The sequence below is a fragment of the Zootoca vivipara genome, chromosome 6 (genome assembly GCF_963506605.1).
Source record: "Zootoca vivipara chromosome 6, rZooViv1.1, whole genome shotgun sequence".
Lineage (NCBI taxonomy): Eukaryota > Metazoa > Chordata > Lepidosauria > Squamata > Lacertidae > Zootoca > Zootoca vivipara.
This window is the reverse complement of record NC_083281.1, coordinates 8,279,249-8,304,843: the sequence shown is the minus strand read 5'-3', so window position 1 is coordinate 8,304,843 and position 25,595 is coordinate 8,279,249. Positions and strand designations below refer to the sequence as shown.

At 47.5% G+C, this 25,595-nt stretch overlaps 1 protein-coding gene across 1 annotated transcript in view; it reads left to right on the top strand.

Moving 5' to 3' along the window:
* Positions 1-23,363, top strand: part of LOC118086941 (excitatory amino acid transporter 5-like) — a 31,804-nt gene extending 8,441 nt beyond the window's left edge. Inside the window, exons 3-11 of the mRNA XM_035119047.2 lie at positions 4,759-4,971; positions 8,083-8,125; positions 12,177-12,399; positions 14,472-14,571; positions 16,163-16,396; positions 17,810-18,004; positions 19,656-19,790; positions 22,431-22,530; positions 23,241-23,363. Of these exons, the coding sequence (XP_034974938.1) occupies positions 4,759-4,971; positions 8,083-8,125; positions 12,177-12,399; positions 14,472-14,571; positions 16,163-16,396; positions 17,810-18,004; positions 19,656-19,790; positions 22,431-22,530; positions 23,241-23,363 (1,366 nt within the window). The remainder of the gene's footprint in view (positions 1-4,758; positions 4,972-8,082; positions 8,126-12,176; positions 12,400-14,471; positions 14,572-16,162; positions 16,397-17,809; positions 18,005-19,655; positions 19,791-22,430; positions 22,531-23,240) is intronic.
* The last annotated feature ends 2,232 nt before the right edge of the window (positions 23,364-25,595 follow it).

Sequence of the window (25,595 nt, the reverse complement as noted above, 5' to 3'; positions counted from 1 at the left end):
CACCTGGACAGGTGTGGTGTGTCCTGCTTTGCTACTTAAGGCAAAATCGGCACATGACAACTCCCCCCCCCACTGAAGCCTCCTGTACGTGCATTGAAAGGTGGCACCCGCAAAGCATTGGCAACAGCGCTGGCTTCTGGCAACATCTCGCTAGATCAGGCATCCCCAAACTGCGGCCCTCCAGATGTTTTGGCCTACAACTCCCATGATCCCTAGCTAACAGGAACAGTGGTCGGGGAAGATGGGAATTGTAGTCCAAAACATCTGGAGGGCCGAAGTTTGGGGATGCCTGTGCTAGATACTGGTGCCATTGCTAGTGCGACTTCTCTGCTGCCCATGGGGTGAGGTCTGTGGGAGTGCCACCCTATGGACTCCCACTGCTTGCCTCATGGGTAGACTGGCCCTGCACCTGAGGCTCTGGAAGCGAGCTTTCTCTGGAATGGGGGAATTTCCCCTGTTTGCATTCCAGAAGGGTCAAAACCTCTCCATTTTCGTCAGACGTTTTCTTAACTGGCTGCTAACATTTTCTGGGTAGTTTTATTCTGTTTTATTGATCTTATATATGATGGTAGTGTGAATAACTCCCTTTCTGAGAACACCTCTCAGAGCCTATTAAGTGCCTCTGCAATCCCCTTGGGAGCTAAATATCTCCCAGGCTTGACCCTGGCTTAGGGAACGTTGACTCATTACAAAGGTCAAAGCTTTTGCTACCCCCATTCTCTGCTTCAGTAAACCCCCTGCAAAGGAATCTCAGCTGAAGAACCTCTCAAGTGATTCCATCTGTTTAAAAACCTCTGACAAAGGAGAGCCCACCACCTTCTGAGATCATCTATTCCATTGTCAAAGCAGTTTCTACCACCAGAAAGTTCATCCTAATGTTACCGGTAAACATTTTAGTGCTAATTTCTAATTTCTAATACAGGCGGGATGTCCCTGTTTGATGCTGATCGATTGCGGGATCTTGATGCCCCCCCCCCAAAAAACCCCTTAAAAACTTTACCTCAACAAAACTTTGAGGAAGCTTTCTTAAAAAAAGCTCAACAACTCTAGCCAACCCAATGGGTAGTTTTTTATAGTGTGAGTAGATCACAGTCTCTTGGATACCACCCTTCACCCTTAGATCTCAGAGCATTTAACAACAACAACAACAATTTGCACCCAGCCCATCTGGCTGGGTTTCCCCAGCCACTCTGGGCAGCTCACAATAGAATATTAAAAACATGATAAGACATCAAACATTAAAAACTGCCTTCAGATGTCTTCTAAAAGTCAGATAGTTTTTTATTTTATTTTTAAAAAAATTTAAAAATTTATTTATTTAATTTTAACCATAAAATCAACATAAACATAGACATTAAATCAACATAAATCAACATAATCAACATAACACAAATACTTCCAAAAATCCAAATTAGACAAAATTATATAAAATTAAATCAATTACACAACTTAAATCAACTTATAATAGAAACAATAACAGAAGTAATAACTAAAAAAAGAGGGAAAAAGGAAAAATCATGAAAAAAATCAGAAAAAACAAAAGAACAAAAAAGACATAAGACAAAAAGATACAATAAACTTCCCAGCATTTCCATATCAGTTCCCTATTTCCATATAAGCTCTACTATGCTTCTCCCTTACAATCTTAACTATTTATTCCTTATTCCACTTTCTTCTTATATTTTTATTAAATCCGATAAACTTGTGTGAATTTAATCAAAGCAAATTACCCATCTACTATTTATACCCTCAGATAGTTTTTTATTTCTTTGACATCTGCTGGGAGGGCGTTCCACAAGGCGGGTGCCACTACCAAGAAGCCCCTCTGCCTGGTTCCCTGTAACCTCACTTCTCACAAGGAGGGAACCACCAGAAGGCCCTCATAGCTGGACCTCAGTGTCCGGGCTGGACGATGGGGGTGGAGTTTAATGCATAAACTTTACCCTAGTTGTATGGTTTTTTGGGGGGTACACACGACTTGGTGGGAAGAGCTGCACTGCCAAATTTGAAGTGCAAATTTGCAAGGATGGCTGTGTGTTTCAGTTTGTGCATTGTTTGGGGAAATTGCAGATTTGGTAGGTTTGCCTTTAAATACAGACTGAATCCAGTTTCTCCCTCCATTGCTGGATGCAGTTGAGCCATCTGTGCCAGGTGTCCATTCATGTGGAAGGTTGCATCTCTTGTTTTCCATCCCTCCCCACCTCAGCATCTCTTCCTGCTTCCTTTAATCAGCCGCCCTGTCCATTCTCACTTAATGGGATCCGTCACATGGCCCAGAAACGTGCAGCTGGGAGCTTAGGCCTGGCTAAATTGCTGCAGATTACCTGACATGGCAGGGATCTCACATGTCTTAGCTCCCAAAGCTGCCCATCCAGTCTGGCTGCCACACCATTTTAGCAACTCGAGAGCGAGCTTTCGGAGCGTTCTGAAGATCGCAGCAGGAAATGCTGGGCTTTAAAAGGGGCACATTGCAAGACTGGGCAGCACAAAAAGGGCTGTATTCACACTCATGCCAGATATCTGCAAATTCGTGTTTGTGTTTCACTCCCGCCAGCTCAGCATTTAGAGCCCTTGCAGCCGCTTTGTGAAGTTATAATTTTAAAAACAACAGCTTCCAAAGCCAGCACCCAAAATTATAGGTGCTAATTGAAAATGAGCTACTTAAAACAGTGTAAATGCATGCATTTAAGGAGCTGGCCAGTCTCCAAAGAGAGATGAGCTCCTAAGGGAATCTGCTGCTGCAGAGATCTGAGATGTTGCTCTGCTGATGGGATGGCAGGGCAGGATCCTACTATCGGAAATCAGATCTGGAATCTCGTTGAACCCTCCACCCTTTACCAAATGCTATCTCAGTAAAATGATTTAAACAATCAGGAAACATTGCAGGGGAGTCCAAATTTGTACTGTGTGACGCAGGTGGCGCTGTGGTCTAAACCACTGAGCCTAGGGCTTGCCGATCAGAAGGTCGGTGGTTCGAATCCCCATGACGGGGTGAGCTCCCGTTGTTCGGTCCCAGCTCCTGCTGACCTAGCAGTTCAAAAGCACGTCAAGTGCAAGTAGATAAATAGGTACCGCTTTGGTGGGAAGGTAAACGGCGCTTCCGTGCGCTGCTCTGGTTTGCCAGAAGCGGCTTAGTCATGCTGGCCACATGACCAGTGAGATGAGCACCGCAACCCCAGAGTCGTCCGTGACTGGACCTAATGGTCAGGGGTCCCTTTACCTTTACCTTATGCTTACTACAGCAATTCTCATATTTGAGGACTTTGCCAGTCTGGGATAGCTCAGTTGGTACAGCGCGAGACTCTTAATCTCAGGGTCGTGGGTTCAAGCCCCACGTTGAGCAAAAGATTCCTGCATTGTGGGGGATTGAACTGGATGACCCTAGGGGTCTCTTCCAACTCCACAATTATGTGATTCTAAGATGAGAAAAAGCCTGACTCACTGATTGAACAATTGTTCGCAATATGAAAGAAAGGAGCATTTTATTGTTTAGATTAGAGCCACACCTGTAGGATACTTAGAATGACCACTAGCATATGCCTGTTGACCACTGTGGGGAACAGGATTCTGGACTGGAGTGACCCTGGTGATCCAACATGGCTCCTCTTAGGGTCTTACCATGCAGTCCGTCCATCCGCCTACCTGCCACCTGTGACTCCCTCTCCCGTCACACCCTTGCACCTGTCTACAGTTGCACCCTCTTTCACATCCTCTTATTCATGGGGAGCCAAACTAAGGCCTGGGGGCCGGATCTGACCCAATGGCCTTCTAAATCCGGACTGCGGACGGTCCGGGAATCAGCGTGTTTTTACATGAGTAGAATGTGCCCTTTTATTTAAAACTAGTGTCATTCAGCCCGTTTAATAAACGGGCGCTAGAACATTCGGCCTTTTTCGGTGGCGGCGGCGCGTGGGGGGGCCGGCTGGCCCCTCCCACGGCCACCGCTTCATCGGGGCGCTCCGCTGAGCCCAGCTGGCCAGTGGGCGCCCAGGAGAAGGCCGCGATTTGGCCCCTTTCTGATGCGGCAGCGCGTCGGGGGGCTGGCTCCTCCCACAGCCGCCGCTTTGTCAGGGTGCTCTGCTGAGCCCAGCTGGCCAGCGGGCGCCCAGGAGAAGGCCGCGATTCTTCTGAGGACTGTGAGGGAAACGGTAGGCAGGGGGTGGGGAGAGCATGTGTGTGTGTGTGTGTGTGTGCGTCAAGCCTCTGCGTCCAATCCCTGTGTCCGTGGGGCACATGCGCAGTAGCGCGGACACAGGTACTGGATGCGGAGTCACTTGCACTTTATTATTTAAAATGCATCTCTGGGTTATTTGTGGGGCCTGCCTGGTGTTTTTACATGAGTAGAATGTGTGCTTTTATTTAAAACGCATCTCTGGGTTATTTGTGGGGCATAGGAATTTGTTCATTCCCCACCCAAAAAATAGGTCCCCCCCACAAGGTCTGAGGGACAGTGGACCAGCCCCCTGCTGAAAAGGTTTGCTGCATAGCTGCCAAGTTATCCCTTTTTTAAAGGGATTTTCCCTTATGCTGAATAGGCTTCCTCGCGAGAAAAGGGAAAACTTGGCAGCTATGGTTTGCTGACCCTTGCTCTTATTTATCTGTCTGCTTCATAGAATCACGGAAATTTAATGTTGGAAGGATCCTGGGGCAGGGTGGTCATCCAGTCCAACCCCCTGCAATGCAGGAATTGCAGCTAAGTCTTTGTAATGATGTACGCAGTTAACCAGATCACCACTATCCTCCTTTCCCTGCCTTCAGCTTGATGTCTGGCTTGGCCACCATGGACTCCAAAGCCTGTGGAAGGATGGGGGTCATCACCATCACGTATTACCTCTGGACCACCTTCCTGGCAGTTACCACTGGGATCGTCTTAGTCATCAGCATCCACCCAGGGGCTGCTGCCCAAAAGGAGGAGTACACCGTCGGCAAAGTGGTGCTCAGCTCCGCGGATGCTTTGCTGGACCTCATCCGGTACCCTCTGCTTCTCTGCATGTTTCTCAAAAGCTCGCAGTGTGTTTGTATCGTTTAAAAGGAGGGGTGGGGAACCTCAGCCTTGGGGGGCCAGGTGTGGCCCTCCAGGTATCTTCATCCGGCCCATGGAAGCCACATTGTAGCCCACACTTTACCTAACAGCGAAAGTTTCATTCTGTCCCAAATTTGCAAATTTCCTTTAATATCTTCCCAGGTTTTTAAATAATTATCTTTATACAGATTTGTAATAATAATAATAATAATAATAATAATAATAATAATAATAATAATAATAATTTATTATTTATACCCCGCCCATCTGGCCGGGTTCCCCCAGCCACTCTGGGCGGCTTCCAACAAAACATTAAAATACAGAAATCAATCAAAACATTAAAAGCTTCCCTAAACAGGGCTGCCTTAAGATGCCTTCTAAAGGTCTGGTAATTGTTGTTCTCGTTGACCTCTGGTGGGAGGGCGTTCCATAGGGTGGGTGCCACCACCGAGAAGGCCCTCTGCCTGGTTCCCTGTAACTTGGCTTCTCGCAACGAGGCGCTGGACCTCAGTGTCCGGGCAGAACGATGGGGGAGGAGACGCTCCTTCAGGTATACTGGACCGAGGCCGTAACTTTAGGGCTTTAAAGGTCAGCACCAACACTTTGAATTGTGCTCGGAAACGTACTGGGAGCCAATGTAGGTCTTTCAGGACCGGTGTTATGTGGTCTCGGCGGCTGCTCCCAGTCACCAGTCTAGCTGCCGCATTCTGGGTTAGTTGCTGTTTTGCTGTTGCTGTTAACCATACACCTAAATACTTAACCTTCTTTTCAATCTTCAGACCTGACACATCTTGTAATTTATTTTCAGCCTCATCATTCATATTTATTTATTTTTAACCAAGAGTTTGGTTTTAAAAACTAATCAATTCGAGCCATGTGACTCAAATCGCATCTACTCGGCCCAATATTTTTAAAAGCAATGTGAATACAGTTTGCTTCTGGTGCCCCTTCGGGATTAGAGGCCCTGGAGCTTAAGTTTCCTTAGTTTCATAGTAGATCCGCCCCTGGTGGAAACAACTTCAAACCCAATCCTAATTGGGGTAAAACAGATCTCTGCTTTGGAGACATTTTGAAATAAGAAAGCCTTCAACAGGCACCAAAAAGACAATAGAGGGGGGTGATAAATATATCAGGAGGGAGTTTCAGAAAGTTGGGACTGCCACGCTAAAGGCCTGATCCTGACAGTTTGTGGAATGGACTTGCCGAAGAAGGTATCTGTAGGAGGCCCTCTCCTGCAGAGTGCAGTGATCAGTCAGGTATATACAGAGTAAGGGATGAGACAGTATTTCAGGTTTCTTGGTCCTAAATTGGATAGAAGTCGTGGGGAACCTTTGGCCCTGTGGGCGTTGCTGGACTCCCAACTCCCACCAAACCCAGCAAGTATGTCCAATGGCCAGGGACGATGGGAGCTGGAGTCCAGCCATGTCTGGAGGGCTTTGTCTGCCAGCACTTTGAACTAGATTTGTCAAATGGTTTTATAATACAGAGGAGGTAGGCAACTCTCACTGGAACAAATTAAGGCAGCCCTGTTCATGGAAGTTTTTTAATGTTTGATGTTTTATTCTGCTTTTAATCTGTTGGTAGCCACCCAGAGTGGCTGGGGAAACCCGGCCGGATGGATGGAGTAATAATAATAATAATAATAATAATAATAATAATAATAATAATATGCATCTCAGAAAGACCTGCAGTCGGTGTATAAGGGCCATAGATCTAATGCCCTGAAGAGTCACCCTCTGACAAGTGCAATCTTTCCCAGGATAATAATAATAATAATAATAATAATAATAATAATAATAATAATAATAATTTATCTATTTATTTACACATACCCCAGCCGCTCTGGGTGGCTCCCAACAGAAGATTTATAAAAAAGCAATAAAACATCAGTCATTAAAAACTTCTTTAAACAGGGCTGCCTTCAGATGTCTTCTAAAAGTCAGATAGTTGTTTATTTCCTTGACATCTGGTGGGAGGGCGTTCCACACGGATGGCACCACTACCGAGAAGGCCCTCTGCTTGGTTCCCTGCAACCTCACTTCTCGCGGTGAGGGAACTGCCAGGAGGCCCTCGGAGCTGGACCTCAGGATCCAGGCTGGACAATGGGGGTGGAGACGCTCCTTCAGGTATACTGGGCTGTTTAGGCTTTCAAGGTCAGCACCAACACTTTGAATTGTGCCCAGAAACATATTGGTAGCCAATGGAGGTCTTTCAGGACCAGTGTTATATGGTCTTGGTGGCCACTCCCAGTCACCAGTCTAGCTGCCGCATGCTGGATTAGTTGTCGTTTCTGGGTCGCCTTCAAAGGTAGTCCCACACAGAGTGCATTGCAGTAGTCCAAGCAGGAGATAACCAGAGCATGCACCACTCTGGCGAGACAGTCTGCGGGCAGGGAGGGTCTCATCCTGTATACCAGATGGAGCTGGTAGACAGCTGCCTTGGACACAGAATTGACCTGCGCCTCCATGGACAGCTGTGAGTCCAAAATGACTCCCAGGCTGCACACCTGGTCCTTCAGGGGCACAGTGACCCCATTCAGGAGCAACTGTCCGTACATGTTCTTTCTATAGGCCAGTAAGGGTTAGCAATGTGGTTTTAATATGCAAATGACGGAAACTCTCTGGAGATTATTTACTTTAGCGACTCCCTTTCTTAAAGATTGTTGGGGGGCTGCCTCCCTTGGCCACCCACAACTTGAGAGCGGGAGGTGGAGAAATTGTGAGCCTCTGGCACAGATGCCATAGCATCTCATAGAACATTGCTGCTCAAACTTTCTGATGTGGTGCACTGGCAATTCCGCCCCCACCCTCTCGATATGCCAGGAACAGGTACCATCATTAGTCTGTGAAGCATCCCACCAACCTGGGCTGTGGGTAAACTACAGTTCCCATGAGTCTTTGAGGGTGGGAGGGGAGCCATGACTGTTAAATGTGCTACAAATGTGCTTTAAATGTATGGTTTGAGTGTGACCAAAAATAAATGACTAAACCTCCATTCATGTGGCTGAGGCTGAGGTCTCAAGTGGCCCTCTCAATACCGTTTTGTTCTGTCTCCTGCAGAAACATGTTTCCTTCCAACCTCATCGAGGCTTCGTTCCAGCAGGTGAGCCCTTGATATAGTTCTCTTCCCAGCCCTTGTGTGCAGATCAAGCCAGCCAGCCAGCCCAGGGGCTGCCTCTTCCTGCGCTCAGTTCTTATTCATGTGACCCATAGGGCATAGGCATATTCAGAAGCTCTGAGAGCTCAGGACATGCTAACCCCAGCCTGGCCATTTTCGAGAGCTTCCAGAAATATATGGCCAAGACATTTTGGCACCCGAGGCAGTCCCCAAAATAATTCCTCCCAGTACCAGGGAAGAAGAAGGGGTGAGGGAATATCTACATCAGGAACAAGGGGGAAAGAAATATCTACATCAGAATCTGCTGCCCCTGTGGAGCCTGCCACCTGAAGCACTTGTCTCACCTTGTCTCATAGGTGGGCTGGTTCTGTGTTTGTGAGATGCAAAGGTGTTCCCCTAACACACATATTTTTGACATTCTTTCTTGTATGTTATTTCCACTAATATATGCACTTTAGCATACAGTATGCATGTTTGTAATTGCCTGGAGAACTGAATTGCAAAATTCAGAGAAGTGTGAATTTGTAGGGTGGCTGTTGTTTCAGTTTGCTTATCGTTTCAGAAAGTGTGAATTTGGCTGATTTGCCTTTAAATGTGAACTTAATCGGATTTCTCTCCTACCCCCAGCAAAAAAACACACAGGGCCCCTCCAGATATCTGTTTTATTGTGCTTTCATGATGATTTCTGCTCATGGTTGTATTGGCGTGGTTATATGCAATCCCACTTGCATTGCCATTTCCCCTGCAAAAGTCGCAGGGCAGTCAGACTGCTTCTTTTGTCATTTATGCAAGTCCTGTAGTTTCCTTTTAAAACCCTACAGCTTTTAATACGGCAAATGCTTTGATGGCCAAGGAGCAAATCTTTTGGTGGAGAGGGAGGTTGTTCTGCTTTTGTTGAGCTGGACCACAAGAGCTTCCCTCCAGGTCCCAATAACAATGCATCACAGAACAACTAATAAAGCAAAATGGTGTGCGACCAGTCCACAACCCATAACTGACCGCTAATGCACTATTTGCCTGTTGCAGAATGCACCCACAAGGGGGGGGACCCTCTCAAGCTCTTTATTTCTTTCAGAGAACCAGGAGGGTTGTGTTCTCACCCATCCATATCAGGTACTATGAGCTGAAAGGCTCCATGGCATGGGTGTCAAACACAAGGCCCGGGGGCCAAATCCGGCCCGCCAGACCTCGTCATGTGGCCCGCCGAGCGCCCCAGCCAGCGGGACCCAGCAGCGGGACCTTGCTGCTGAAGCGCCGCACCGACAAAGCGCCGACAAACAGCTGGGGCCTGGGGGGGTAGAAAGGCGGCTGGAGCAGTGCTGCATGGAGCACCCCGAGCCACAGCAGGAGAAGGAGGAGGTAGCTTGCCAGGTCAGCGCCCAGCAGCGCCGCACGGAGAGTCCCGATCCTCTGCGACGCAGCAGTGCTCTGTAGCACTTTGAATCCTTCTCCTCCTGCCACGGCTCGGCGCCTGGAAACGGCTGCTGCTGCTGAAGCACAGACAAAGCACCCAGCAGCGCCGCGTGGAGGAGCAGGAGGATTCAAAGTGCAGCCAGCAGCAGCAACGCTCCCAGAGACTCTGGGAGCCGGCAGGAGGAGGAGGAGGCTTGCCGGGTCGTCACCCAGCAGCGCGCGCGGAGCGCCCTGAGTCTCTGGGAGCGTTGCTGCTGCTGGCTGCCGGAGGCTAGGGGCGCTCTGCGCGCGCTGCTGGGTAACGACCCAGCAAACCTCCTCCTCCTCCTGCCGGCTTCCTGAGGCTTCGGGGCGCTCTGCGCGCGCTGCTGGGTGACATCCCAGCAAGCCTCCTCCTCCTCCTGCCGGCTCCCAGGGGCTTGGGTTGACACCCAGCAGCGCACGCAGAGCACCCTGAGCCTCATTCAAACCAACTTTAAAGAACACATTTAAAAAAAAAATCAGCAGTAACATGGTCATAAAACCACATCTAAAAAGTCTGGGGTAATACAACGTTTTTTACCAAAAAGAAGAAAAAAAGACTCAGGTCCAGATGAACCTCTGCGCGTGCTGCTGGAACCACTTGCAGTAATAATAATAAAAAGACACCCACCGAAAATAAGCCACCCTGTGTTTTTTTGAGGAAAAAAAGTTATAAGACGGTGTCTTAAAAAAGGGAAAACACGGTAGGATGCTGCTTTATACTTCTGGCCCTTAAACCCTGGAACCAGGAGAACAGCTCCAGTGAGTCAACCTCAGCCAGTCCCTTTGGTGAAGGGTGGTGGCTCACTGGCAGAACATCTGTCCTGCATGCAGAAGGACCCCAGCATCTCCAGGTACTAGTAGCTCTGCAAAGGTCCTGCATGAAAGCCTAGCGAGCCTCCACCACCCAGTGCAGTTACCAAAAATCATTTTTCAATAAATTGTACAATAATTGTACATTTGAATATCTACTTGCCATTATTCTGACTATGTTAGTTATTACTTACATTATTACAAAAAACAGTAATAACTGAATGCAGTGACAATAATTTATGATAATAAAGAGTGGACACATAGTCCTACAGATACTACCGGCCCTTTGAGGGTGACCAAACTGCTGATGCGGCCCCCGATGAATTTGAGTTTGACACCCCTGCTCCATGGTTTCAGCACCATGGATAGCTCCATTGAAAGGTGGAGGTGGATTGAGACCATCAGAGGTTGGATGGCCACCAGTCAGGGATTCTTTAGCTGTGATTCCTGTACTATTGTAGGGCGTTGGACTACATGACTCTGCTATTTTATGAGGCCTAAGTCAACAATCTCTTCAGAATGAAACTTAGTTGAATACCACCCCCTACATTTAAAGCACATGGCTTCCCCCAAACCATCCTGGGAACTGTAGGTTGTTAAGGGTGCTGGGAAGGGTAGTTTGATGAGGGGCAAATGACTGTTCCCAGGATACTTTGGGACAGGCCTCGGCAAACTCAGATGTTTTGGGACTACAACTCCCATCATCCCTAGCTAACAGGACCAGTGGTCAGGGATGATGGGAATTGTAGTCTCGAAACATCTGGAGGGCTGAGTTTGCCTATGCCTGCTTTAGGGGGAAGCCACGAACTTTAAATATATGGTGTGGATGTTACCTGCCTTATTGGCCCGAATATAAGCTGCACCCACAAATAAGCGGCACCTTTAAAATTGAAGAGGGGTAAAGAAAAAAGACGATACCCAGGCTGCTTGAAAAAACAAGAAAAAAGACAGTGTGCAGAAAGAAAACATCTGACATCAAACACTTTTTAACATAAAGATTAAAAGAAAAGAAAGAGGAAAGAAAAAGAAAAAACTTCTGATTCTCTGTCTACCTGCTTTAAAAACTTACGTAAAATTCTTACTTCATAATAACATTCAGTTCTCCACTTTCCATAAACCAACCTTTCTTTTTTCAGTCTTCAAACCCTGACACCATAAGTTCATTTTCCATGTTGTGCGGGGAGTTTTCAGTTGTTAATAAATGTCAACAGTGATTTTTCTCAGAATAAACACGTCAGCTTTGCCATCCCAGCTAAATCTATTCATTTCAATACCGTGTTTCCCGAAAATAAGACACCGTCTTATATTTATTTTTCCTAAAAACAACAACACCCCCCACAGTGGCTTATTTTCAGGGGATGTCTTATTTTTTATTACGCGTCCAGCCTCGCCTCTTCCTTGGGGCCCTCCAGAACTGTGCCTATCACTATGTCTTATTTTCGGGGTATGGCTTATATTGCGCAAATGCTTAGAAATCCTGCTATGGCTTATTTTATGGGTATGTCTTATTTTAGGAGAAACAGGGTAACTATTCTTCCATAGTAGGTAATAATAAGTCATTCCATTTTTGTGCATATAACAGTCTTGCCGTTGTGATCATATATTGCAATAATCTTCCATATTCTTTTTCTAGTTATATATTCAGAAACCACCCAACAGAAAAAGCTATGAGCCCTCCTTTTCTAAGATTTAAACAAAGCAACCCAACCCAAATTGTGTGTGTGTGGGGGGGGGATAATTTCTCCGGGATCCACCCATCTTTCACTGTCATCTGACATTTTGCTTCTAGTACCGGACAGTTCTGCTCCCCGTGGTGAAGTCACCTGGGATCCCAAAGATATCCACAAAGTCACTAAGTTTCATCTACTTTGTGCCGGATGCTGAGAACTCGGAGATCCAGCGGCCAGTGCTCCTTGAGATCACGCCAGCACCAGAAATGACCTACCGGACCCTCCCTGGCAGCAATAACGAGATGAACGTGCTAGGAATAGTTATCTTCTCAGCCACAATCGGTACGCATATCAAATCCTAACGTGGGGAGGGGGGTTCCCCCCAACGTGCGCGAACAGATGGATTTGGTGAAGTCAGGATTTGGAGACATCATTTTCTCTCTGCACAGAAAAGGGGTTCTTTGGGTGGCTTAGGTTTTGGGGTTGCGTGCAGTGTAGCAGTACGTTAAACTAAGTTAAAATACACTTCTGCTAGCAAAATGCTTTGTGCCAGAGGAACGTCGCGCAAGAGAATACATAAGAAGGATGCTGGTAACTTGGTTGCACAATAGGTTGCACAATCTGTCGCCCAGTGGATTTCCACTAGTGCACTAGTGCTGCACTGGATTTCTCTCATGCACAACATTAGAACTCGCTTGTCTACTAGTGCAAGAGCCCTTGTGCCAGCAGACAGAGGATGTTGGATAAAGCCCTTTGTATTTCTAAGATGTCTTGATTTTAAGAAGGTTTTGTTAATACACATTTCCCCCCTGCTCCAAAGTCAACAATTTTATACATGCTCTCATTCATTGATGTAAAAAAGGGGGAAGAAAGAGAACATCACAAGACAGATAGTGCATGTTAGCGTATCATCATGGTGATTCCTATTCCAGTAAGAACCGTTCCAACAGTGGAATGGACAACCTTGGAAGGTGGAGGACTCTCCTTCATTGGAGGTTTTTAAGCATAGGTTGGTTGGTTGGTTGGATGGATGGATGGATGGCTGTCTGCCAGGGATTCTTTAGCTGTGATTCCTGCATTGCAGGCGGTTGGACTAGATAATCCTTGAGGTCCCTTCCAACTCTAAAGTTCTATGACTGTGGAATTAGCAAACTGAATTTAACATTTGCAATTTGCCCTGTTATGTTTATATTTTATGCACCAATCTTAAGTACAGTGGTACCTTGGTTCTCAAACGCCTTGGTTCTCAAACGACTTGGAACCCAAACGCTGCAAACCCAGAAGTGAGTGTTCTGGTTTGTGAACATTTTTCAGAAGCTGAACATGTTCCGTTTTGAGTGTTATGCTTCTGATTTGAGTGCCACACTTCTGTTTTGAGTTCTACGCTGAGATCTGTCTGTTTTTGCAATTTATTTTGTGTTTTTGTTTTTGCGGCTCTTTTGTTTTTGTTTTTGTGACTGTGTGGAATTCAGTTCAGCTACTGATTGATTGATTAATTGATTGATTGTGTGACTGCAGTGCATTGTTTATTGCTTTCATTTTATGGATCAATGGTCTCATTAGATAGTAAAATTCATGTTAAATTGCTGTTTTAGGGGTTGTTTTAAATGTCTGGAACAGATTAATCCATTTTGCATTACTTTCTATGGAAAAGCGTGCCTTGGTTTTGGAACGCTTTGGTTTTGGAGCAGACTTTCAGAACGGATTAAGTTTGAGAACCAAGGTCCCATTGTAAACACACTACTAAGCAGATCAAATTTCAAGCTCAATTAGAATTTTTTAAAAAACCCATACAATTTAAAACAAGGGGCAAGACTGTGGCAGTTGCTAAGAATTTTTGCAGACTCTGCTGCCACCAGCTTGATCTGCAAAAAGAAAAGTCAGATAATAATTGGCTGAATTATCCTGGCTGGAAATTAAACAAGAAAGGAACACCCTGCCTTACACCCCTTGAAGACAAGATCATGCTTCTTATTATTTACTTTTATTGATCACATTTGCATCCCACCTTCCCTTCAAAGAGCTCAAGGTAGTGCACTCTTTCCTTATATTATCCTCATAACAGCCCTGTGGGGCAGGTTAGACTGGGAGACTGGCTGGCCTGAGGGTCACACACGAGCTTCATGGCTGGGTGGGGATTTGAACCCTGGTCTCCCAGGTCTTAGCCTGACATGCTGACCGCTACACCACACTGGCTCACACCAGTTGGTAAAGGACTCTGCCCAATGCCAGGCCTACTCAGAGTAGTCCCATTGATGTTAAGTTGGGTTCATTCATTTCAGTGTGTCTGTCCTGAGTAGGACTGGCATTGTTTACAACCCGCTGCAACTGCAAGTAAAGCTGGACACTGTATTGCACATTGTTATTATGCAAGTGGGACCTTCATTTATACACCAGCAACTGTTTGTTGGCAGGCCTCCTTTTGGGGAAGATGGGCGAGCGAGGGGCTCCTCTGGTGAACGTCTGCCAGTGCCTGAATGAAGCAGTAATGAAGATTGTGGCCATGGCAGTCTGGTAAGTCAAATGCCGCCCTGATGGGCCAGCAATTCAGGCAGAGATGGGGAAGCTTTTTGGCTTCGTGGGCCAGGTCCTTTCCAGGATCAAATTTGACAGGTACATGTGTGTCTTGTCTTTTTAGTTTGTAAACCTGGTGGCAAAGCCTGCCTCTCTTTCTTTTACTAATGTGAGACACTTTGGGAGCCAATAATTGTCTGAAAAGTGAGATTAGAATATTTAAAACAAATAAGCCCTGGTGACCACAAACTTGACATGAGTCAACAGTGTGATGCAGCAGCTAAAAAAGCCAATGCAATTCTGGGCTGCATCAATAGGAGTATAGCATCTAGATCAAGGGAAGTAATAGTGCCACTGTATTCTGCTCTGGTCAGACCTCACCTGGAGTACTGTGTCCAGTTCTGGGCACCACAGTTCAAGAAGGATACTAACAAGCTGGAACGTGTCCAGAAGAGGGCAACCAAAATGGTCAAAGGCCTGGAAACGATGCCTTATGAGGAACGGCTTAGGGAGCTGGGTATGTTTAGCCTAGAGAAGAGAAGGTTAAGGGGTGATATGATAGCCATGTTCAAATATATAAAAGGATGTCATATAGAGGAGGGAGAAAGGTTGTGTTCTGCTGCTCCAGAGAAGCGGACACGAGCAATGGATTCAAGCTACAAGAAAGAAGATTCCACCTAAACATTAGGAAGAACTTCCTGACAGTAAGAGCTGTTTGACAGTGGAACTTGCTGCCAAGGAGTCTCCTTCTTTGGAGGTCTTTAAGTAGAGGCTTGACAGCCATCTGTCAGGAATGCTTTGATGGTGTTTCCTGCTTGGCAGGGGGTTGGACTGGATGGCCCTTGTGGTCTCTTCCAACTCTATGATTCTATGACTGCGTTCTTCCTCCACTGGAACGAGCTAGTTTGGTTTAACGGTCCTAAAAAGACCTGCATTGGCTCCCAGTACGTTTCCGAGCACAATTCAACCTACCTGAAGGAGCGTCTCCACCCTCATTGCTCGGCCCAGACACTGAGGTCCAGCTCCGAGCACCTTCTGGTGGTTCCCTCCCTGCGAGAAGTGAGGTTACAGGGAACCAGGCAGAGGGCCTTCTTGGTAGTGATGCTCACACTATGGAATGCCCTCCCATCAGATGTCAGAGATAAATAACTATACAATCTTCCATGGGCATCTGAAGGCAGACCAGTATCAGGAAGTTTTTAATGTGTTGTGGTTTGCTGTGTCTTTGTATATTTGTTGGAAGCCACCCAGAGTGGCTGGGGCAACCCAGTCAGATGGGCAGGGTACAAAAAAACAAATGATGATGATGAAGAAGTTCACTGAATAAGTTTCAAAACTTCCAAAGTCATTCCAGTTGCTGAGCAAAGAGAACGTGAATTAAATTTGCTTCGGAGTAGAAAGATTTTTAGCTCACATTCAAGCTCATTCCCTTACGTTTTGCTTTGTTTACCCTGTAGGCTCTCTGGGCCTTTAAATTTATATTCTTGGGGAAAATAAACAAAGCCGTTCACATTCTTCTGTGTGTGTGTGTTTCGGCGCCCTCGCCACAGACTCCACTGGTTCTGAGCTTGCCCATTTTGTGCTGTTGCAGGTACTTCCCGTTTGGCATCGTCTTCTTGATAGCTGGGAAGATCTTGGAGATGGAAGACCCATCCACGATTGGGAAGAAGCTCGGCCTCTATGCCATGACTGTTGTGACTGGCTTGGCCATCCATGGCCTCTGCTTCCTGCCTCTGCTGTTTGTGCTCATCACCAAGAAGAACCCTTTCTCCTTCATCCGGGGGATCCTCCAAGCCCTGCTCATCGCTCTGGCAACGTCGTCCAGGTAAGAGGCGCAGGAGATTATTAAGGCGTAATGTGGTGTCAGGGCTGGAGTCAGGCAGAGGTCAGCAACACAAACGGCAAATCACCTGAGGCCAGTCAAGTTAAATCTTTATCCAAGGAAGCCAACCACGGAGCTCAGGCCTAGTGGTCTCAGCAACTCTTCCCAGGAGGTCTTGCCCCAACGAAGCAGTTGCGAGGACTGAAGGTCCCTGCCTTCCCACTGCTCTCTAAGGCTTCTCCTCTCGAGGGTTTTCCCCATGCAGTCTCAAACAGTGTCTGCACACAACTAATCTCTGTTCTGCTCTTTTCATTTCTCTGGGAGACCAGAGGGGAAGGGAGCTAGTTGCTGCAGCAGGAGGAGATTCCCTGGGTTCTTCTTCCTGACATCTTCCTGACCCTGAAATAGTCCTTGGAACTGCAGTTTACCCCCCGCAGAGCTATCATTCCCAGCACCCTTTAAAAACTACAGTTCCCAGGATTCCTTGGGGGGGGACACACGGGCCATGTGTGTATGGTGTATGCACAGCTGGTTTTAGAAGTCTGTTTTCCCCTTCTTGGGTGGGTGGCTTTGCGGATGGGCCCTGGGCCTCCTCTGTGAACCAGCCTATTGCAGGCTGGATCATCCTCCTGCCGCCAAATTGACCAATGGTGGCAGATATCAGAGGGTGGGCATGGAGCCAACTGACCAGTAGTAGAGCTTGGTCCCATGCCCAGTGCAAGGATAAATTCCCGGCCTCCTCTTGCCCCTCCATGGGTAAGGGTTGGTATGCTGTTAAAAGGATCCGGGAGGAGTGGTTCCTGTCCGATGCCCAGACGGGGGCTAGGGCCATACTGCTTCTCCAACAGGGACCACTTGGGGGACGCCCCAATTTGATGTAGGTCATGGGGCGTCCGTCCCCCCACTGTCTTCACCCTTAGTAACACTCCCAGCAGACGATCGGAAGTGACATACAGTCATACCTCGGGTTACGAATGCTGCAGGTTGCACGTTTTCGGGTTGCGGACCATGCCGAACCCAGAAGTACCGGAACAGGTTACTGCCAGGTTTCGGCGTTCATGCATGTGCAGAAGCGCAAAATGATGTCACACGCATGCGCAGAAGCGCCGAATTGCATCGTGCGCGTGCACAGAAGCGCGTGCACTTCAGGCTGCGAACGCTGCGGGTTGCGAATGTGCCTCCTGCACGGATCACGTATGCAACCCGAGGTATGACTGTACCCACTTGCTTTCCACAACGCCTATGGCCAAACCTTCACATCTGTAACCGGTAACTTTGTGACCTTATTTGATCCCAAACCAATATGCCATGTGCTGTCTAGTTATTTGCATCTTAGGGAACAGGGTGGTTACAGGGCCTCCCTACGGAAACACCTGTGTCTTGCTACCGTAACTAGCGTGGCTTTCCCCCTCGCAGCTCAGCCACACTGCCCATCACCCTGAAGTGTCTTTTAGAAAACAACGGGATTGACAGGCGGATAGCCAGGTTTGTCCTCCCGGTCGGGGCAACCATCAACATGGACGGGACTGCGCTTTATGAGGCAGTGGCTGCCATATTTATCGCACAGGTCAACGAATACGACCTGGACTTGGGGCAGATCATAACCATCAGGTAAATCCACTTCCTTCTTTCATCCCCCCTCTGGCCTTTGTAACTGAAGCAGATGCTTTAAACAAATAAATAAATAAATTTCAGGTGTTGTGATTGACACCATTCACTTTTCATGATACGTGTCAAGAAAATGCAAGAGTGTGGCTTTCTCACCATATTTGTTATGTTTTGCCAGTCTTCTTTATTTTATATGGTGATGACCCAGTGTTTAAGTTCTTTTTTTAAAAAGAAAAGAAAAGACCTACCAGTAGCTCAAGTTCATCATTTCCAAAAATGAACTAGTTCCTGTTAACAGTTCATCGTTTTACAAAGCAATATAGTTTAGTTTAAGTTAATCCAAACTTAAGAAAACTTTAGAAAAAAATCCATCCTCGCACCCTTCCCCCCCCCAAAAAAATCTGATTTCATAATGTTCCAATCTGCAGTATAAAATATAGTTAAGTAGACTGAGAAAACATGAAATGTGAATGGCTTCATTTATTTTCGCAATCTTTAAGCTTAAAGGCCCAAAGAATCTAAAGCAGAAAAAAACATGTGTAAGAGGACTATGAAACCCTCAAAATGCATACACAATGAAGATGAATTGCTAATTCCTCACAACACTTATGATCACAACTTTTTCGAGTGTCCTTGTTCTGAACTTCAACTTCAACGAGAAATCACGTGAAGTTCTGCCTGGAGAGGAACTTAATTCACCTTTAGTTCGTTTTAATGTGTCATTAAATGTTTAAACTGATGAACCTGTAGCCAGTTAAAACCAGGGTCCAGGCAGCTAGTGTTGGTGGCTGTTTTGCCACCAGTATTAGAGACTGCATGCCTTTGAATGCCAGTTCCTGGAGTTTGCAGATGGGAAACATTGTTCTTGGGCCTTACAAGCCAGGTGGCTACCGTGAGAACTGAATGCTGGGCTGGATGAGCCTTTGCCTTGATGCAGCAGACCACTTTTTATGGACCTTTCTAGTGGCTTAGGCCCAGGGCCAGCCCAAGACATTTTGCCACCTGAGTCAGACCCCAAAATGGTATCCCCTTCCCTGCCACCCTGCCAGGGAAGAAGGGGTGAGGGAAGATCTACATCAGGAACAAGTAAGGGAACGAAAGATTGACACCGGGAACTCCTGCCCAGGCCGGATCCTGCCACCTGAGGCAGTCAACTCACCTTGCCTCTTGGGTAGGCCGGCCTTGAATAACAATCTACATTGGGATCTGCTGCCCCTGAGGATTCTGCCGCCTGAGGCAGCCTCAGCTTGCCTCATGGGTGGGCTGGCCCTGCTTAGGCCAGCTGCTGCCTTTCAGACTTAACTTCCCCCCAATGCCATCTGTAAAATGGGGGCAATACGACTTGGCCGGTTTAGCTGTAAGGATTGCTGAGATGATGCGGAAAGCGTTAAGTGGAAATCACCGGGGGCTACTGAAAGGTTCTGACCATTCGTCTATATCAGTGATGGCCAAACCTGGCCCTCCAGCTATTTTTGGACTACAATTCCCATCATCCCTGACCACTGGTCCTGTTAGGTAGGGGTGATGGGAGTTGTAGTCCCAAAACAGCTGGAGGGCCAAGTTTGGCCATCACTGGTCTATATGGTAGCTGCAATGGTTGGGAAAGCCGCCCTATCCCCAAAGCAACAGCCCTCTGCTTCTCCTCTTCTTGCAGCATCACAGCCACAGCAGCCAGCATCGGGGCAGCCGGGATTCCCCAGTCGGGCCTTGTTACAATGGTCATCGTGTTGACCTCTGTCGGCCTCCCCACGGAAGACATCACCCTGATCATCGCTGTTGACTGGGCCTTGTGAGTTGCTCTTTACTCCATTGGTGTGTCATGTTTGGATACGGATTGATTAGACAAATCCATGGGGGAGAGGGGCTGTCGACGGCTACTAGCCACAAAGGCTATGCTCTGCCTCCACAGTTGGGAGGCAGCAACGCTTCCAAATACCAGTTGCTGGAAACCACGGGAGGGGAAAGTGCTCTTGTGCTCATGTTCTGCTTGCGGGTTTCCTGCAGGCGTCTGATTGGCCGCTGTGAGATCAAGATGCTGGACTAGATGGGCCATTGGCATCATCCAACAGGCTCTTACTGTGTCCTTACATTCTTAAGGTTGTAGCTAAGGTTGTAGTGCGGGTAGCGCTGTGGTCTAAACCACAGAGCCTAGGGCTTGCCGATCAGAAGGTTGGCGGTTCGAATCCCCGTGACGGGGTGAGCTCCCGTTGTTCGGTCCCAGCTCCTGCCAACCTAGCAGTTCGAAAGCACGCCAGTGCATGTAGATAAATAGGTACCGCTTCGGTGGGAAGGTAAACGGTGTTTCTGTGCGCTGCTCTGGTTCGCCAGAAGCGGCTTTGTCATTCTGGCCACATGACCTGGAAGCTGTATGCCGGCTCCCTCGGCCAGTAAAGCGAGATGAGCGCCGCAACCTCACAGTCGTTCACGACTGGACCTAACGGTCAGGGGTCCCTTTACCTTTACCTTTAAGGTTGTATTGCTAATAGGGGAAATTGGTAAAAGCACATGCCAGAAAGTTTACAAAAAAAAACCCCAGAGTTGGCAGGGTGAGTGAGCTGGCTGCAGGCTAGCTTCATTTAATATCCTGCTGCAGCCTTTCTCAAGCTTGAGCCCCCAGATGTTTGACTACAACTCCCATCATCCCCAGCTAGCAGGACCAGTGCTCTGGGATGATGGGAGTTGTAGTCCAACAACATCCGGGGGCTCAAGCTTGAGAAAGACTGTGTCCTGCCGTATAAAAACTGAACTCTAAAAAGCTTGGGTGGAGTTGCATTCCCTTGTCTTTCCTGTTGCATGCTGAAGACATGCTCCTTTACCCTGACTGTTGACACTTGAGCTATACATTTTTAGGCTCCGCCCTCTTCTTGTGGTTGCAGCTTGCTTTAAACCATTTTCAATACTGCATTTCAAATTGTTGTGACGCAGCCTGGGGCCTCAAGGTGAAGGCCAGGTAATAAATAGGAATAATCACAGTAATCACAACTCAACCAAGGAAAAAGAGCAAAAGAGATGGGATTTTATTCAGTGTTAGTCCTATGGAGAGGAGACCCACTGGTATTAATGAGCATGATGGACTGCAGGCCATTGCTTGTGGTGGGTCTGCTCTGTGGATAGAACACACAGTCCCAGGAAGGGCTCAGATTTTCAGAACTAAAGGCAGTTGCAAGTTTGATCCCTGTATGGGACAGCTGCATATCCCTGCATTGCAGGGAGTTGGGCTAAATGATCTGCAGGGTCCCTTCCGTTCCAACTCTACAATTCTGCGATTTTATGATCGCCTGCCCATTTGGAGCACAGCTGATAGGTTTAGCACATTTCTCACGCACAACACAGCAAGCTGGCAGTTTAACTCCTTTAGCTTTATTTGGGAATTACAGGCTTACAGCAAACAGAGCCTCTCACAGCTCATTCTTCACTATCGGAGTCAGTTGACTCGACTGGCCTCCGGCCCCTTCCAAGGCCAGATATATGCCGAGCCCACCCCCGTTTCCAGCTGGTCTTCCTTTGCTGTAATCGCTTGCTCTGCCTCCTACTTCTGGGAGACTCAGGTGCAGTCAGTTCCTCCTCCTTTGGAGTTGAATCCAACCCCCTACTACCACCTCATAGCTGCCAAGTCTCCCGTTTTCCCCGGGAAATCCCTGTTTTTCCAGCTTTTCCTAGCTGGAAAAACGAATTTTTTTTGTATTTTCCCGGTTTATTCTGGCGCGGCGGCCATTTTGGAACTGGGCAGAGCATGCTCAGAAGCAACTTTTGATGCTGCTCTGCCCAGTTCCAAAATGGCTGCAGTGCAACTTCTGGCGTGGCAGCCATTTTGGAACTGGGCAAAGCAGCATCAAAAGTCACTTCTGAGCATGCTCTGCCCAGTCCCAAAATGGCGGCAGCGCTACTTCCGGTCTGCTATTTCCGGCCCGGTCCCTTATTTCTCTGACTGCAACTTGGCAGGTATGCCTGCCTCCTGCTCCTGCATCTCAGTGTTGCTTTGAGAAGTGGCAGACAGTCTTCTGTTTCCCTCTGCCTTTTCCTCCCCCTCTGCCTCTTTCTCTCTGCGGGTAGGGTTGCCAGTCTCAATAGATGACAGGAATTCTGTGCCTTTAATTGCCCTGCTCTCTTTTGAGTCTGGAAACCTTCCAGAGAAACCAGCAGACCCTTTGTTTAATTTCCAAGCAAAGGGTCTGCTGGTTTCTCTTTAAGGTTTCCAGACTCAAAAGAGAGCAGGGCAATTAAAGGCACAGAAGTCCCATCCTCTATTGAGTCTGGAAACCCTACCTGCGGGCCATGTCTCTGACAACAGCTTCAGATGGGAACTTGTAGGTGGTCCTCTTTGAACATAAAGCTGCGGAGAAATGGGAAGGGCAACCCCACCGACCACCTGAACCTTTCTTTTGAATTGGTTCCCAACCCCGTTCTGTTTGTCCCCCACATCGTCTAGAGACCGATTACGCACAATGACCAACGTCTTGGGAGATGCACTGGCAGCAGGAATCATAGCCCACGTCTGTCGGAAGGATTTTGCTCCGAAACCAGGCAAAGTATGTGTGGGTGTCACTTGAGAAGCGGTTACAGACGCCACTAACCCGGAAGTAGTACCTCGGGTTAAGAACTTTGCCCCAGGATGAGAACAGAAATTGTGCACCGGCGGCATGGCAGCAGTGGGAGGCCCCATTAGCTAAAGTGGTACCTCGGGTTAAGAACGGTTTGAGGTTAAGAACGGACCTCCGGAATGAATTAAGTTCGTAACCAGAGGTACCACTGTACATCCAAACATATCAGAGAGTCAGTTAAGGAGTCGGGTGGGTGGGAGAGATAAGGGTGGACAAATCAATTGGGTTTGGTTTTCAAAAATTCTCATTTTTTTCCAATCTTAAATTCAGTTCTCCACATTTCCACAATAATTTGCGATTTGCTTTAAAAGCCCTCATGATCATTCACCAGCTTCTTAGCGCAAAACATACTTTTTAAAAAACGGGGTTTTGACTAATAAACGTTTTCGCAGAGCGATTCCCCCCCAGTTTTGTATATTTTCACAAAGATGTGCATTTATATGCACGCGTTGCCTTTGTACATTTCTATACCCATTACTTGGCTGAAGGAGTGCAGAATTTTAAGGGACGTCTGCATTTTGGTTTGCACATTGTTTCAAAAGATAAAGATTTGGCTTGTACACTTTTAAAATGTGAACTGAATTGAATCCAGAGCTGGTTCATCTGAGCACCTGTATTTGCTTCCCACTTCCCTGCAGGATCCCGAGAGCAACGAAGAAAAACCAGCCTTGAGGGGAACGCCTGCCTCCAATGACCACGTGATGGAAGTGATCGGAGAGATTTTGGCCGAGCAAAAAAATTACAACATCTGTCAGGTGTGATACATGCAGCCCACCTGCTCCTGGGAAGGGAAGGCAGGTCAGTGCTAAGAAGGTGCCTGTTGCAGCTGCTTGACCCTCTGAATGTCCCACCGGACAAGGGCCTCATCGCGCACAAACACAGCAGAGAGATATGCACTGTGAAGAAGAAGCTCAGAATGACACAAAGTGCCACGGCGTGAAGACCTCCTCTTGCACGGATAAGAACATGAGAAGAGCCTGCTGAGCCAGGCTAGGGGCCTATCTAAGTCTCACAGCAGCCAGCCAGATGCCTGTGGGAAGCCAGCAAACAGGATTTCCCAGCCATTCCCAGCCTATCAGGAGATGCCAGGGGTTGAATCCAAGACCTTTGTGCATGCGAAGCAAGATGCTCTGCCGCTCAGCTACAGAGCTTCCCCTGCAGATGCCCGACTTAGAAGTCCGTCAGCAGGACAGAAATGCAATAAGACCTTCCCTGCTTGACCGCCCCCCCGCCCCCCGCCCCAAAGCATTTGGTTTGGGACATGGGCCTCTCATGAAGAAGACGTAAAAGGAGCCTGTTGCATCAGGCCAGGTGGTCCATCTATTGCAGCATCCTTTTTACACAGCAGCCAATCAGACGCCTGCGGGGAAATCCACAAGCCGGATTCGAGCATGAGAGCAACCGTCCTCTCCTCTGTTTTCCAACAACTGTTATTCAGAACCATTGCAGCTTCCAACTATGGCAGCAGAGCACAGCCATCATGGCTAGTAGCCTTAGATAGCCCTCTCCTCCATGAATTTGTCGAAATCCTCTTTTAAAACCATAGAGGTTTTTGACCATAGCTGCCTCCTATGACAGCAGGTTTCATAGTTTAACGATACACCCTTTAAAGGATAAAAGGGTGTAAGGAAGCCTGTTGCCAACTGCTTTCAACTGCCCAGACAGACAGACAGCAGGATGAAATTTCCCCAAGCCACATCTTGCTAGCATCTCTAACTAGGTTATGCGGGTGGCGCTGTGGTCTAAACCACTGAGCCTCTTGGGCTTGCCGATTGGAAGGTTGGCAGTTCGAATCCCCGCGACGGAGTGAGCTTCCATTGCTCTGTTGCAGCTCCTGCCAACCTAGCAGTTCGAAAGCATGCCAGCGTGAGTGGATAAATAGGGAAGGTAAGGTGTGAAGGGAAGGTAAACGGCGTTTCCGTGCACTCTGGTTTCCATCACGGTGGCCCGTTGCGCCAGAAGCGGTTTAGTCCTGCTGGCCACATGACCCAGAAAGCTGTCTGCGGACAAACGCTGGCTCCCTCGGCCTGAAAGCAAGATGAGCGCTGCAACCCCATAGTCGCCTTTGACTGGACTTAACCATCCGGGGTCCTTTACCTTTTACCAGGTTATAATTTCCTTAGGATAAAAGAGATCAAGTGCTTATCTAGCTAAGGAGGTTTGGAAGTCATATTGACTTTAAAAGGTTGTGGCTGCTCTTATATAATGTGAGAGGCTCAGGAAGCTCTCAGGGCCTTGTCTATTCCCTGTGTTCATGTTTTCTTTTTACTTGGAACTTTTAATTTTTAAGAAGTTAGATCTGAGCAAAACTGAGGGCCACTTTGGGATACAGGGAGTAATCCAGAGCGGTTCATTGGCAAAAAACGTCTAATGCTTACTGAGTCTATGGATGAGCCAGTTGTGTGCCCCCCCACCTGTGTAAGAAGATAAAAGGAAGAGTGAAAAAACTGAGCTTTTGCCGCTTCGGGACAAAAATGTACATTAAAAACCTGCATGCCGGCCATGCAAAGGGAGAGGGGAATTGTACAAAGAAGCTTTTGAAAATAAAATAAAATGTTTTTTTCAAATGTAGTAGTTGTCTTTATGGATCTGTTTTCTTCTAGAGAGATAAAACTTCTTCTCCCTGTTGAGCTGAGTTTTCTCACTTCGCTCTAAGGATTCTCCTTTGCTTGGCCAACAAGGGCCAGTGTTTCCCAAAAGAACCCGTAAGGCTGGATGATTTTTATTGCGGTATTTTTGTGGAGAGGGGGGCAGAGCGTCCTGCTTCAGAGGGGGATAAGGATGCCTGGAGTCAAGAGTCCACTTACAGGATGGTCTAGAGAGCGAGGTCAGCTCATGTTGGCTTGGGTCAATGAGAGAGGCGAAGCCCAGTCACAGGCCAAGGTCATGCAAACGTGGAAATCAGGTTCCCAGCAAGGTGTCACAATCAGTCGAGAAGCCGGAAAATAGAAATTGTTCCAGCAGCTTTCCCCAGTACTAAAGGTTTTTATCCA